The following is a 15281-nucleotide window of genomic DNA, read 5'->3' on the forward strand; positions in this document are numbered from 1 at the left end:
AGCCGCGTTTTAATATTTTAACATAAATCAAGCCGCGTTTTATGGCGACTATAAATTTGTTGGCAGAAACTGCCTTTGCAGCCCGAGGCAGCGGAGCGATTCAATTTGTTTGGTTTTAAGTGTACAGAGATGTAATTGAGAAGGGGAAAGTGCAGATGTTTTAATTGAGTTTGCAGCCACCAGCCCGAGCGGCGGGAGGCTAATGGAGAAGCAGAGGTGAGGTCTCCATTAGCCTCTCCGCTTGCCATTTCTCCTTGGCTCGTGGCCCCATCCGTCACAGGAGCCCCCCCGGGAGTCGCTGCCCGGTGAGGAGGGGAAGGGGGAGGAAAGAGAGGCGAGGCAGAGCTGGGCGTACCGTGTGCGTTTTATTGGGTTTAATCCCTTTTTTTTTTTTGAAAACCGATTACAGTCAGGACAAGCATGGCGTGAGAACCTGTAACAATGAATCGGTGGTGTCAGGAACAGGCAAATAAAACCAGGTTTGCTGCGGCTCGGTGAGAGAAGGGAGCTCGCGCTCTGTACCCAGCCCCTCCTCTGCTGAGCCGCCCCCTGCCCGCTTCCCCCAGTCGTTTTTAAGGCATTGCTATGTCACGTTTCGGGTGAAAAATCTTCTCCCCGCGGCGGAGTTTCTCTCCGTTAATCACCCCAATTCCTCGGACAGATTGGGTTTGCTGCTGTGCAAGGACAGCAGGCGTCTGGGAATATTCTGGGTTATTTATTTCAGGAAGCCCTCGTGCTCCTCGGGGACCAGAGCTCCTCCAGGTAAGGTACCAGGGCAAAGGCTGGGCTGGGAGGTGCGAGCGCAAGGCAGGCGGCCCCCAGAGCATCCAGCACCCGGCTCAGACCTAAGGCCCCTCAGCGGTCAGCACGGCACGGAGCAGAGCTGGCCACCTAGGCCAGGGAAGAGAAGGCACGTCTTCACACGTGAGACCATGAAATGAGGTGACCAACTCCTGCGAAGAGGCCAAGAGAGGGTGTGCAGGGCCGGGAGGTCTCAGCCCACCCCCTGCTGCCTCCACCAGCACTTGGAGGCTGCTGCAAAAAGGGGCAGGAGGGAAGGGGAGGCTGAGGGCAGCCCTAAGCAGGGACAGGAGGACGAGTGAAGGCAGTAATAGCAGTAACAGATGCACCCCTGCTCTGGCTGGCACCGAAATCGGGTGGCAGGTACCTCAAATCAGCATTCGAAGGGATGAGGCTGAGCCGAGTGCCTTGCACGGGAGGCTGAGGGCTGATAGGAAAGGCCTCGGCCCCCGCCATAAACCCACACCTGGTGCGGAGGCTTTCCAAAGACTGGTCTCATCAGCAGCACATCCCTCCCGCTGGCTGTGCCCAGCTCCAGCTGCACCGGGGGGGGCTGGATGGGGGGGCTCAGCATGCCCCGGCCATCGGGGCACCTGCGATGGGTCCAGATTCAGCAGCCGAGGCTCTGCAAGAGCTGGGGAGCGAGCAGGGGAAGGGGGCAGTGGCAGACGCCTGCCCCACGCCACACAGGCTGCCCCCAGCCCAGCCGCCCCCAGGCTTTGCTCTCCAACCACCACAGCTATCGTCACAGCTCCCAGCTGAGGCAGCAGCCACCTGTGAAGCTACGTGTTGTGAAGCTGTGTGTTAATCTGGCACCGAGGATGCCCCATCAGCCTCCCCGCAGCACCTGGGGATGTTTAAATTCGCTAGCAAGGGCTGCCAAGGGCTGCTTTGGATGGAGCTGGAGCAGAGAGAAACAGGCCCCCCGCATCCTCTCCAAGCAGCTTGGCAAGGACACAGGCACAGTGCTGGGGCTCGAGAGGTGGAGGGCTCTGCTGTAAAAACCATCGAGTGTTTTTGTACAGCTCCAGGTACTTGCACAGTCCCCCAGGAGGAGCACTTCAGGTCATATGGAAAGGAGAAAGTCCTACTTGAAAACGGAGCTTGATTAAAAAGAGCTGCAGTTCAAAGCTTGCTTCTAGCTAGCGGTGACACTTAATGCCGCAGCAAGTGCAGAGGGCAAGAAGATAGGATGTAAGTGACATGCACCTGGCTTTGAACCTGCTTTAAGAAGGGCAGAGGAGAAAAAAGGATTTAAAATATTCCAGGTGAAAACTTTTTAAGTTCTTCCTTTTGTTACAAAAACCCATAGGATCTTTGCCTGAGAGCCTCACGCCCCCAGAACCAGTGCTGGTTGTGGCCAAGTGGTGCTGCAGTGACCAAGAGAAGCCTCCAAAGTGCCTCAAAAGCAGCACTGATCATCTCCAGCACTGCCTGCCTAAGGAAAGGGGCAGCCCAACACACACAGAGAGGCGCCTGGGAGCTCAGCAAACTGGGATAAGCTGAGCAGGACCAGCCAAAAGCCCACCTCAACCCTGTGCAGAAGAGAGATGGGATTTGGGACCAGTTCTTTTTCACTGCCCTGTAAGGCCTGGGAGCTCAGCTCCCGCAGGGAGGCAGGCAGAGCTGAGCCACGGCACTGCCTTTCCCTGCTGGCACCAGCCCGCTCCCTTGAGTTTCAAGGCTAATTACCCAGCACCAGAGGCTGGAGATGCAAGAGCTCTGGCTGTGCACACTGACGCAGGTGTAACGCGGGGCAGGACTGGGTAATTAGCGCCTTCCCAGCCCGCACAAACCCTGACCACTGCGGTCGGGGTCTGGCCTCTTGCACCAGCCCGGTGTGAAACGGGGAACGGCTCTGCCAGCTGAATTCACCGGGCAGCAAGGCCGCAAAGCTACATCCCTGCAGGCATGCCTCCACAGGGCTCGGGCTGCCACAGCAAAGAAGAACAGGTTGAGAAGTGTGAGTGTAAACTCCCAGCCTGGAGAAATCCAGCTCTGAGAGATCCCAGATCCTGGGCAAGTTGCGGCGTTCCTTCCCCAGAGAACAAATAGGTTAATGCCTCCGGAAAAATAAAGTGTAACAGCACATGAGGTCCTTTTCTTTGAGCTAGGGCTATGCCCACCCTGATTTCCTTCCTCTCCCCTCAGCTCCCCAGGGCTTGGGGCTGTGGGGTCAGCAGGCAGAAGAGACTCCTCTCCCCCAACCTCCCACTGGCTCTGTGCACAGCGGGTCCCTGCCTTTGGGAGAAAGAAGTGGAGCCGATTACTGCAGTGAGCAGCCAAGGCTGCCTCCCTCCCACGTGCTGAAACCTGCAGCATCAGGGGAGCGCCCCCGTCGGGGCAGGGCGATGCTCAAACGGAGCCGAAGGCAGCGGTGGCTGGGCACTGCCCAGAGCTCAGCCCCACGGCTTTGAGGGGTGGGTCGGAGAACCAGGGTGACGAGGCTGAGCCCACTCCGTCCACACGCGGTGAGGAAAGTCTGTGTCTAGGTGTGACCTGCACCACCACGCTGATGGCCGGGAGGCTTCCCTCCACGCCACCTCTTCCCCTCCAGTCCCAGCGGGGTTGCAGTCTCTGGAACCCAAGAGGGAGAGCGCCACCACCCCCATCAGAGCTTGGACTCGCTCAGCACAATGTTTGCAGTCACAAAGACAAAGCAAGAAAAGCCCCAGATGAGCACGAACACTATCCAGAAGGTGTGTCGGAAAGGGGAGAGGTGCTTGTTCACCGTCCCGCTGCCGAAGACGAGCTGCGTGTCCTTCCGACTGCAGTAGGCGAGGAAGGCCGGGATGAGGTACTGGATCCCGTTCCCAGCGTAGGCTCCGGTGATCCCCACCAAGGACTCGAGGTCGTGGGTGCAGAAAGCCACCAGCACCGGAGGGATGAGCGTGATGGCAGGAAAGACGATCCTATCCACCACCCAGGGGTAGGTCCCCCCTTCCCTGTGGAAAAGGGTCTTCCAGTTGTTGCGCAGGGTGACGGCGATGATGGGGAAGTTGGTGCTGATGGTGAAGACGGGGAAGAGGCCCAGGAAGTAGCGGATGAAGGCGACGTTGATGATCTCGCAGTTGGTGAAGTTGAGCGTGTACATGTCCATGAGGGTGTCGTTGCGGAAGCAGTAAATGGCGGTGAAGGAGAGGAGGCTGTAGAAAGCCAGGATCAGGATGTAATCGAGCAGCACGAGCTTGTTGACGTGCCTCTTCTTGGAGATGGGCGTGATGAGGGATGGCAGGGAGTGCTGGCACATGAAGGAGTAGACGCACACCCCGAAGAGGTTGCGGATGCCCGACAGCTGGGCCATGGACGGGTGACCTTCAGCTTGGCCTCTGCTGATGCGGATGAGGGCCAGGATAATCATGAGGATGAAGGCTGGAGAGAGAGGTTTCGGGTCAAGCCCAGCCCCGCGCTGCCCACAGCCCTCCTCCCAGCAGCACCGGCAGCCTTGGCACCAGCTCTCCCCCTGCTCCGCAAGAGCATCTCCTTGTCTCTGGGGAACGGGGGACAACAAAGGCAAGGTGCACAGGAATTAATCAGCACTCGTCAGCACGTAAGGGAATAGGCTCAGGGCTCTTTGGCAGGCATCTCCCTCCCGTCTCCCTCCTCGGGGACTCAAGCTCCCACCCCTGCTAGCAAATAATTGCTCCGGGTCCCTCAGATATGTAACACGAACATCGCTGGGACCACTGCCCTCTTCCTCCAGGGTCTCGTGGATGCTTTGCTCTGCACCTTGGCTAAATATCCCCATTTAAAAGTGCCGAGATGTCTGAGCTTTGACCTCTAAAGGAAAAGACGACTAAGCCTGGCTGCAGAGCCAACCCCAGCAATATTTGTACACGCTTACAACCGGACTAACATTTCCAAGCCCTCACCTACGAATGCAGGCAGGTGCAGGGGAGCAGCAGCTATACAGAGCTGTCCCGTCCCTGCGATCTGTCAGGCACGACAGCGCCAGAACTAGCCAGCCATCGCCCAGGCAGGAGGAACAGGCTGTCTGTAGCTAATCCCAGGGTGGAAGAGCCAGTCTGGAAGGGACTAAAACAGCACCGAAAGGCTGCTATTAAAATTCATCGCTTCTCGGCACGAAGTCTGCTCGTCTACCCTTCACTCGTGTCAGGGAAAAGCCTAACAGCGTTTCACAAAGCTTATCACAAAAAGCTACGTGCCACGGACAAAATGAATCGAGGCGATTGGGCTAATACCCTTATTTACTCTGCTGCTGGAAACAGGAGCCAGCAGCAGTTATTGCTAGACTATTATCCCTAGCATGGCACTTAAACCAGCAGAAAACTAATTCTGGCATCAGAGAAATCACATCAACCTGGGAAGGATGATCATCGGCTGGAGTTAAAAAGGAGCATGGGAAAAACCTGCCTGGCAGGGCAGCAAACACCCAGATTTACAGCCTGATGCTGGCGCTGGATGGGCCACGGTGGCTCGCGCAGAGCTGTCTCCTGCGCTGGGGTAAGGCCTCGGAGCCCAGCCATGAATTATCAGGTAATGAGAGAAATAACAAACCGCTGACACTGGTATTATGCATGGCTTTCAACGTCATAAATAAAAACAGAGGAATTAACGGAGCAGCAGGCAGTTGTGTGGCCGTAGGAGGCAGGGCAGCGGCACTGTGCGCAGGGTGACAAGGACACGCGCTCCGTGCCCAGCACCGCTCTGCCTGATGTGGGCAGCTGAGGCAGGAAAGCTTGCCAGGGATAGGTCTAGAAGCGAGCTGCAGACCAGTTGGTGATCACTGCCTCCATCCCCAGCGAGACCGAGTTCACCGCAACCCAGCATCGCCTTTGCTCGCACACCCCCAGTACCCCCAAACCTCGCTGGCTCTTCTCACAGCAGTTCCCCTCCATCTTCCCCGCAGCAGCCTGGTGCTAAGCACTTACCAACCACGCTGTTTTCTCTCTTACTGCCCCAGGAACCTCTCACTTCCAGCCGTTTCCCAGCGGCAGGACAAGCCTCACAGCTCTCCACAAACACCGGGCTGGGGGACGACAGCCGCTCCATTCCTTCCCGGCTCCTGGAGAGCCGGCCCGCCCCGGGAGCGCTGGGCACTGCGTACATCCCCACCAGCAGGCACAGAGGGCTGCAGAGAGCAGTAATTCATTGCTCAGGGTGCCTGCAATTCCCCTCGCCTTCATTCAAGCCAGCAAGCGAGGCGCACCGTGGTCACAGGCAGCGATGGTGTCTCCCCCCGCTCCCCATTGCCCTCACAAGTGGAGACGCGTGCCAGGCGCATCAGCCAGAGCAAGGCAGCCTTAAGAAACGTGCCAGGTGACGTGACGCAGGCTGCGAGGAAGGGAAGGTGCCCTGAGAACAAGGCAAAGCAGGCTGGGCAGCTCTGGATGTACGCTGACGCTTCCCTCTCCCCGCCTGGGAGAAGCGGTCGGCCTCTGAAGCCCAGGCCCGCGTCTGGCAGAGATGGACCTGCACGAGTCTCGCACCTCTTCCCCTGCTCACGAGGCCGTGAACGTCTGCCTGCTCACCGAGGGTGCCGGGTGACCTATTTCAGCTCCCACCTTGCTCTCAGCACCAGCTCAAACCCCCACGTCCCACACAGCACCAGGCAGGATCAGTGCAGGGAAGGCTCCAGGCTCGCAGCCAGGCCTCGGAGCTTCTCCTCAGCGCTCCCCTCTGCCCCGCCACGTTTTCTGCACGGAGACAGACCGGGGTCCCAGTGGATTCCCCAAATGATGGACAGAAGTCTATCACTTCAGAAGCTAGAACTCATATACCCTTTGGTTTTATTTCCTTACAGGCTTCTTTCAGAGATTAAACCTCTCAGAAATTAAAGTTATGAGGAGCGATAAGCCAACACTAAGATCTAAGCCAGCGCTGTTTTCGACAAGGCAAGCTGTGCTCCCCCTGCCCACTGCTGCTTTGCAGATGCGCTACCCTTGATGGAGGTGGTGCTGGGTGGACCGGATGGGTCCCCTGTCCAATTTCAGCCCCAGGACATGACAGCAGCCCTGCCCTGGTGGCTGTCGTCTCGCCGCCTGCAGCAGGTGAGCCTCTCGCCTCGCTCCTGGAACCGGAGAGTTAAAACATTTGCATGCTAGATTTATCTGCCTGTCCCTGGGAGGAGGCAAGCCCGAAATGAAACTCTGAAACCTAGTTACGCCGGATGATAAATCAGGATGAAAAGAAGCTGACAGGCTCTGACTGACAGGCTGCTCTGAGCGGACAAGAAGCTGCAGCACAGGACCCTGCGGGCACACACAAAGCTCCTGCTCACACCCTCCTCTACCTGGGACAGCGGGCTGAAGGCAGTCTCACCACAATATTTCAAGTTACCTGCAGGTGCCACGTCAACTGTCCAGCAGCTGCTTTGCCAGAAAGAACCCTCGCTAAGGCAGACACGGGGTCATCAAAGAGCCTCAGTCTGCTCTGTACACACGGAACGGAGCAGATGAGCAACACGTCGCAGGGATGACGCAGGGATGAAAGCCCTTCAGGCACCACGGCCACCAACGCCCAGCCAGGGGCACAAAGCAAGGCAGACAACGCTGCTACAGCCTGCTAGGAGGTTACACAAAAGCTTTGTTTTAAACCACATTTTGTACAGTCCTTAAAAACCTATTGAGGGCTTTGCCTGCCCTGATTTACAAAGTGTTAGACCCGCTCCAAGCCCACGCACCATGGATAAGCTTTGCGGTCAGCAAGGCTCAGAGGACACTGCTCGTCTCATCTGCCCTCCCCTAGAGCTTTGAGCATCGTTTAACTGAAGGATGAAAATGAGACTGCGTGGGGGAAAAAAGGGGTACACAAAACAAAAGTTGTGATGCATCTCATCAGTGCTGCCCAATCGCCTCCCCTGCAGACCCCTGCTCTCGCTCTCTAAGGAGGAGATGCTGGCTCTTCCTCTGAGACAGATCAGCCCTTGCAGACTGCTACTGCCACCTGTCCTGCTTGACTCAGGAGATGATTCAGAGATAGGGCAGCTCTGCCATGGTTCTTGCAGGTGGAAGAATGAATATGAATGAGAACACAGCCAAATACCAGCACGCCGGGAAAATATGGGAGCCTGGGGATATTAAAAATACAGTTTTGCGAGCTTTGACAGAAGCATAACAGAGCTGCACAGAGAAGCAGGGAAGGTAATCTGGCCATTCCGAGTTTACGGATTGTTTTGCAGAGTCAGAACAAACAGCTTTGTAAATGCTAAGTGCTGTCTCATACACGAGCTTCATCTCTCTGCAGAAAGGCTACTGCAAGAAAAAAAACCTCCAAGACTAAAACATTTCCCACACCGGTAGGTTCCCACCACGGTAGGTTCCTGAAGAACTGATGCTCAAGATGAGTTTCTGGCTTAACTTTCCTACACCTCTAGCAAAACACAATGCTCTGGAGGTGTTTCACCTGGTGGCCCACTTCTGTCTCTCCATTAGAACACAGGAAATAATGAAGATGCTGAACTGAGCCACGTTGGGAAGCGTGGAAGAGATATGTGCTCTCATGTAATTCGGGAGGAGGCAGCATGACAAGGTGGAAGCAAGCTCAGAAGTGAGGTTCTGCAGAACTTGAGATCCTCTGGGATCACGCTCTGTATGCTCAGAGTCAGGAAGGCAGAGCCAGAACAACGACCTTGCCCCAGCTCAAGCCACATCCTCTCCAGCACTGTCCCTGCTCTTAATCCTGCACCAGGAAAGCCCAGCACGAGCACCACAGTACTGCCTGCTGTCCCCGGAGGAGGCAGTGCCGTGCAGCCCCCCCAGCCTGGCTGCTCCCCTACCCCAGGCAGGACCATTTGTTGGAGCAGGCACTGCGATGTGCTCCTGACACGGCTGCGGCAGGGCCATCCATCACCGCTGCCTGTCGGTGTGACAGAGCTTTTTTTTTTTGTTGGAGCAGAGAATCAATATGCCAGGAAATAATGATAATGAATCGCCCTTTCACAACGCACGCCACTTGCTTCCCTTTTCATACATCAGCTGGCATGATGGATTCCGGGAGGAGGACATCCTCCCGAGCTTCCACTGCCCCTTCTCTTTGAAAGGATTCAAGGGAAGGAAGAAGCTCACTCCTCATCTTAGCCTTGGTCGTGAACCTTCATCGGGCTGAAACACAAGAGACCGCTCTTGAAGAGGACGGTATTAAACAGATCCCGTCTAGTTTAACACCAGGCAGTATTCAGGAGAGAAGGTGTAAAAGCAAGAGCATCTGCTCCGTATGTACCCAACGGCACAGCCTCACATCAAGACAGTTGTACCTTCCACATCCCTAGCTAAGACCTGTGCTGTCCACCCTGCAACCGCTGTCTTTCCACGATGCAGTTCCCCGCCTCAGTGCCAGCTGCCTTCCGTCAGTGATTTGGGCAAGCTTACGAGCCCACGGGAGCCCTGGAATTGCCAGCCATTAGAGATGCTGTGGCATTTCAAGTATTCAAGTACAGCTGGAGTTCACCACGCTGGCAGAACAGAGGATCTGAAATTAAGATGCTGATTCTTAAAAGTCAGTTACCCCATTTCTCCTGCAGAAGCTGTATCCTGTCACTTGCTAATGACCTGCAGCTCTTTGAAAAATCTGGAGCGCCAACTGATAAATTTCTGCAACCTTCAGAGGAGGTTTCTACACAAAATGATGGTGAAGAGATAACAGGGAAACCGGATTTGCTCCCTCCGACGTGGGAGCTGGAGTAGTTAAGGATCAGACTTGGCATTGACTGAGCCTAAAACAGTCTCTGGGAAGATGAAGGATTTATGAGAGCAGAGACTGTGGGGAAGCACGATGGATCTCTTCGTTGAAGACAGCAACTCTCTTGGGAGAAATGTCAGAAGGAGAAGAGGAGGGAAATGCCTTTCCAGAAGGAAAGGTATGAGCAAAAGTTGTGGGACATCAGCGTGGCTCCCTCCTCTAATGGGCAGCAGGGACCTGCAGGGATAACTTCACCTCCCTGCTGCAAAGCAGGAGGTGCAGTCCTGGTGGCAGGGGACTGCTGCTCAAACAGAAGGGGACACACAGCCACACGTGGGATGTGTTAAGAGCCCAGAAGTGCGATGCAGTTTACCAAAAAGCCAAGAAAAAGGCGGTCTGAGAAGTGGAGGCAGTGGGTCTCCGGCACCTCCGCCCTGCCATCTCACCCACAGCACCAGGCTGTGCCGGCTCCTGCTGCAACCACCTCGGGCACTGCTGCTGCCCTGGTCTTGGGCCAGGAAGAACTTATTTTGTTAAGAAATAAAACCTTTAGCCATCACCTCGCTGCTTTTCTTTGTCATCTAGGGTAGCATTTGCTAGGCTCTAAGTAAGGTTAACAGGCAGCCCCCCCCAGGTACCACCACCTGCGGGGAGCCGCGCGGAGCTGCCCCCTCTGCCCGCAGCAGCCCGGCTCCAGACACCTGCACGCCAGCAGCCGTGCACAGGGAGAAAAACTGCTCTGCACTCCGGCGTTTATCACGGATGCTTTATCTCAACATATGGGAAGGGAAGAGCAGCCAAGGCGTTTGTTCGCTTCTGGTGGAAAATTACCCGCGTTGTTTATTGTCCTCTCTCCTCTGGTCACCTCTGGCAGCAGCACCGTAACACCTCTGAATCTGGGATTGGTCTGAGCTCTGCTCCTGGCTTGGCCTGTTAGCTTTGACAGTCACTTCTCCCCATGTGACAAGTTACTTTTTTATGAGAAAGGAGAATCACACACTTGGGCATCACCATGAACCCGAGCTAGGGTTTGGCATGCTTTGGAAGGCACTGGGTGCACAGCACCCATGTCCCACAAACTCCAGGTACTCCGCAGCCTCAGCCACATGCTCCCCATCTTCGTTGGGGCCTCATCCAGCAAAGTTTGTATCCTGTTGTCCCATCAGCACATCCTTTCACAGGCTGAACAGCAGAAAGCAGCTCTGTGTGCCACACACCCACCCTGAAATCACCTGGACCCTCGCAGCACGGGGACGTAGGGCTGAACGTGTCCTGTGTTTGCAGCTCCCCTTCTCCAGCTCTCAGACCCGCCGGTTTGTCTCCTGCTGCCTGGATGAAGTGCTCTTTTCAGGAACGTCAGCTCCTCAGACAGGATCTCAGCGGTGCCGTCCAGCACCGCACGTCGCTCTCCATCTGCATCTAAAGCTAACAAGGCTCCTGCACTTACATCAGCACCGCTTCGCCCCGCTGCCCCCACAAATACCACTGAAATGAGCTCCTCAAGCGACAACTCCGAGAGCGAGCATGACAGAAGCACTGCCTTTTAGCTACCTCTTCATAAATATATTCACTTCCTAGTGAATTATTTACCTTGGGCTCTGGCAGCAGCTTTCTCTGCTCCAAAAAGGATGCAAGAACACGAAGTAACTTCGGTGAAGAAGCCTGTCTGAATCCCTAAAACAACCGAACATGCAACAGTGTCCTGGTTCACAGTAATTCCCTCTTCCTTGTCACTCCCGTATGCCCTGCTCTAGGAAAGGGGCAGAGACGGAATGCTCCCTCCTCTGCCTGTTGCAGAAAGCTGGTTCGATGCGGAGAAGAGGCCACCCTGAGGACTGCGGACACTGGCAGCAATCCCTCCGCAGGACTGCAAACAGGGGACTTCAGATTATTGCCACCCTCTCCTACGTCAAACTTCATGATAATTCTCACAGTCTCCACCGCTACAGCTGAAGGGACGGAGCGACTCCGGTTCAGCCGAACCAACCTGGGCACGGCCAGCTCAGCCTGCTGAGGATGGCAGCAGCCGCTGAAGGCTGCTCCCCGAGCGTCACGGGCTGACACCGAGAGCGGTTCTCTGCGGGGAAGTGCTGAGGGGTCCTGTAAAGCACGGGACTCTGGTTGGAAAAGAGCTATCAAAGAAATGAACAGATGGGGAGAGTCAGCCTCACCAGCACACCTTCAGAGGGCCCTTTCCTGGTTTCCTCCCTAGAAGCCTTCGACCAAACACCCTGGAAAGGAACGGGGGGGAGTGGGGGAATATTTAATACACACCTGCTGGCTATTCTTGTCCTTTTTCTCTCCACCTTACTGGCCAGAGGAAAGAGATTTAATTTCTGGGCATATAATCGTGAGATCATTACTTGGGCAGGGTTGGGAGCAATCTGTCCCTAGGGCTGCAGTTATGAGAATGGATGTGGCACGATCCAACTGTGCTACGGCAGAGAGAAGTGAGCCTGCAGCAAGCAAACCCCGAAGTTTATTCCTCTGTAAAAGGGCTCTTTATTAAAATACAATACTTTCTGCTAACTACGATACGGCATCGAGAGCAGTACATAAAGCAAATGTCCCACGTGGGAGCTGTCTGGGAATACTTGCCACAGACTATTCAATAACAGCAGCAATAATCACGCCACCAATAACTTTGAAGCCAACAGTCCCCACCTACGGAGCCGGGCATCCCAGGCTGTAACAGGCTGCAATTAATCGGGTTAGCTGCTTAATACACAATAGCCCAGTGTTTGCTGCTGAGCTCCGCCGAGCCCTGTCCCCTTTTGTTATCTGTCTTAATCCACGTCCTTTCCCATGACGCTGCTAGACAGTTATTGTCCAGTAATAAAGAGGTAGGACCGGGCCCCTCTGCTTCAAGAAGTGCATCGGACTTGGCTGGGTCACTGTCTCCACCACAAATTTAAACCCTTTAGAAAAAAAAAAAGAGCCTGAAGTCCAAACAGCAAATTGAAAATATCTACAGCTTCGGTTTACTGATGGTTTAGCCTTCTGCAGGCAAACCCCTGCACGAAGAATCCTGTACAGGACCTGGGAAAAGGCCCCACAACCACCAGAGGACTTGGGCTACCAACAGCTCTACGCTTCACAGGACTGAGGTGGAAGGGAGCTGAAAGGAAGGGGGAAATTACAGTCCAGGGAAGGAATCCTCCCCACCCCGAGGAGACAACTCCCACTGCTGATGTACTTACGGGGTCACCCAGTCCCTGTGTGCTCTTGGTAACAAACCTCAGGAGCTGGGTGAGCCAACAAGGTTTTAGCCCCAACTCGAATCCAGGCTTCACCCCAAGCACTTTTACCAGGATTTAAAACGAGTGGTTTTTCCTGACCAGCCCTTTCTGAGCAGAGCACAGCCGATGGGCCAGGACGTCTGCGCTCTGACCGCTGAGGTCTCCCCGGGCAGTTCAGGCAAGAGCAGGAGGGGGCTGACAAGGCAGGGTGAGCAGCTCTTACCACTGGAAAAGGGACCATTTACACACCAACTCCAGGAAAAGCAAGATCTTTCAGCACGGGTAAGACCAGCAATTCGAGCACCACGCTAAATTTAACCAGGGGCACTCGCCCTGCAGGGAGCAGTCGGCTTTGCAGCCGGGTGTGTGAGCTGTTACTCCAGGAAGCTGCCAGCAGCTCCACGCTGCTGGAAGCCTGCTCCCTGCCCCAGGCCACCTGCAGCTGCAGATCCACCCTCGGTGCTCCTATCTGTCCTGACAGGAGACCACTCACCGTGCCAGCCTTGTTTCCAGACAAGCTCTGTGTTAAACAGGCCCAGACAGCAGGAGGCCATCTGTGTGGGCTCTCCAGTGGTACAGCACTTGGGCGCGCACGCTCCTCCTTCTGCCTTCTCCTTTTAGAGGCTTCAGGGGTGCCTGTCCTGGCTGGTCCCTTACCTGGGATGGAAAACACCTCCACGCATAGGGCTCGCCCCTGCTGCACCTCCACATTGTTCCGACTGGCCCATTTTTCCTTCCCAGTTCAGGTCCCAGCATTTAAGACAATTTCTCAGAGGATTTTTTCCTGTCCATGAGTGTGGAGAGAGACGGCTGCAGGCTTTGTTAGCAGACGTGTCGCCTGCGACGAGCACGAGGCTCTGCGAGGAGCCCAGTGACATCTGATTATCGCTTAGATCAGGGGAGAGAAGGGAAGCGACTTCCAAAGGCAGCGCTGACGCCGTCACAGCCACCAGCAGCAGTGACCTTCACACGCAGCGAGCTCTGCCCGCTGCCAGGAGCCAGCCTCAGCCGCTGCCAGCTCCGCCGCGGTGCACCTGGGGCGGTGCAGCCGGACGGCAGGCAGTGCTGCTCTGAAATCCGAGGGCTTTTCACGGGGCTGGGGAAAGTGTGCATGGCAGGTCTCGTGGTAAGCACGTTACAGAGCCTTACCGGCCTCCCGGCTCTAACGGGCTTGGTTTTAAAAATCATAATGCAGAGTACGGGTCGGCTTCCCATCTGTACCGGCCCATGGACTCGGGTAAGCTGAGCCAGCCCCTGCCCCTGGGGGAGTTTGCACCCAGCAGAACAAACGGCAAGGCCGGCAGCTCCAGCGCTCAGCTCTGCTGCTGATCTAAGAGAGAAGAACCGCGTTCAGTGCCACGTGGCTAAACACAACCGAAGGAAATCAAAGCAAAGGCAGCCACCAGGACAGGAGTCCCCATCTGGCCATTGGCGTTCAGGCAGGACAAGTTCAAGAGACCACAAGACACCAGACAACTGCTTTTTCTTTCAGGATCTAAGCTCTCTAAGCACCAACAAAAAGCCACGTTTAACTCAACGCCCCGCTTTTGGAGGAGAAGGACAGCAGGTGACGTGAGGACATGGGAGAAGCCAGCTTGATAAATCTAAACAGTGTGGGATCCATCCTTATCCCAGAACCTGCAGCAAGAGCTTTTCTGTTCCCTGCATCACATGGCTGCTTGATAAATCGTCCTTCCTAACAAGCCTATCCCTCATTGTATGCATACGGAATCTGTTGCTCTAAGTAGGCACCGAGTTGCTGTCAGGGTCATTAAATATCATTATCTGGGGCAGCTGTTCTCCAGCAGGCTGACGCAGGAATCAATCAGGCTAAAGCACGAGTTTCCCCTACACCTCTCCAACCACTGCCTTTGTCCCTCTCCATCAAGCGAGGGAAGAGGTAGCTCTGCCTTTACGCCAAGGCTTAGCGATCACCGAACTGGAGGCAGCTGGCTACAGGGAAAGCAATGGCAGGCCGGGCAGGTTGTCACAGGGACAGGATGAGGTCTGACTGATGTCTTCACCGGGAAAGAGGAGGCTGAGTCATTGGAAACAGGCCAGCGAGCTGAAGAGATTACACTTTTTTTAAAAAAAATATAAAACCTTCCTTTAATACCCCCTTAATGAGATAACCTCTCTCTCCAAAGGACACGGGGGGGCTTTCAAACCTTTCATGTGCTCAGACGACAATGTGGAAAAATGGGAGTTCAGGATTTTCACACCACCTGAGGTCAGCATTCGTTAACTGAGCTGTTCAGCATCTGAGACTTGAGGGCTTAAGATCCAACCTCATTTTCCTGGGTGACGGCTGCTTAACCCCATCTCAGATGGCCTCTGGAACAGAGGCTCTCTGTTCCTCTGCAGCGACTGCCAGCCACCTCCACACAGGATCACAGGCCTTTGAACTCCTGGAGAAGGGATATTATCTCCAACTGAAGTCAGGTCAAACGTGTGCGTGGTGGGAAATAGTCTGAGAATCATCATTTCAACCTATTCTAGGTCAGCGACAGGTATAAGCAATGAATTCTGTGCTCAAATGGTCTGGGCCCACGAACAAGGAGATTCTTAACCTGCCAAAATGCTACTAGTGCTGTAAAACTG

The 15281-nt window shown here is 55.1% G+C and overlaps 1 protein-coding gene across 3 annotated transcripts in view; it reads right to left on the reverse strand.

Annotated features, from left to right (window-relative positions):
• Positions 1 to 346: 346 nt before the first annotated feature.
• Positions 347 to 15281, reverse strand: part of TMEM104 (transmembrane protein 104) — a 44181-nt gene continuing 29246 nt past the window's right edge. For all 3 annotated transcript variants that reach the window (XM_066979983.1, XM_066979984.1, XM_066979982.1), the window contains exon 10: positions 347 to 4173. In XM_066979983.1, the coding sequence (XP_066836084.1) occupies positions 3413 to 4173 (761 nt within the window). In that variant the 3' untranslated portion in view covers positions 347 to 3412. The remainder of the gene's footprint in view (positions 4174 to 15281) is intronic.

The sequence above is a fragment of the Anser cygnoides genome, chromosome 19, assembly GCF_040182565.1.
Source record: "Anser cygnoides isolate HZ-2024a breed goose chromosome 19, Taihu_goose_T2T_genome, whole genome shotgun sequence".
NCBI lineage: Eukaryota > Metazoa > Chordata > Aves > Anseriformes > Anatidae > Anser > Anser cygnoides.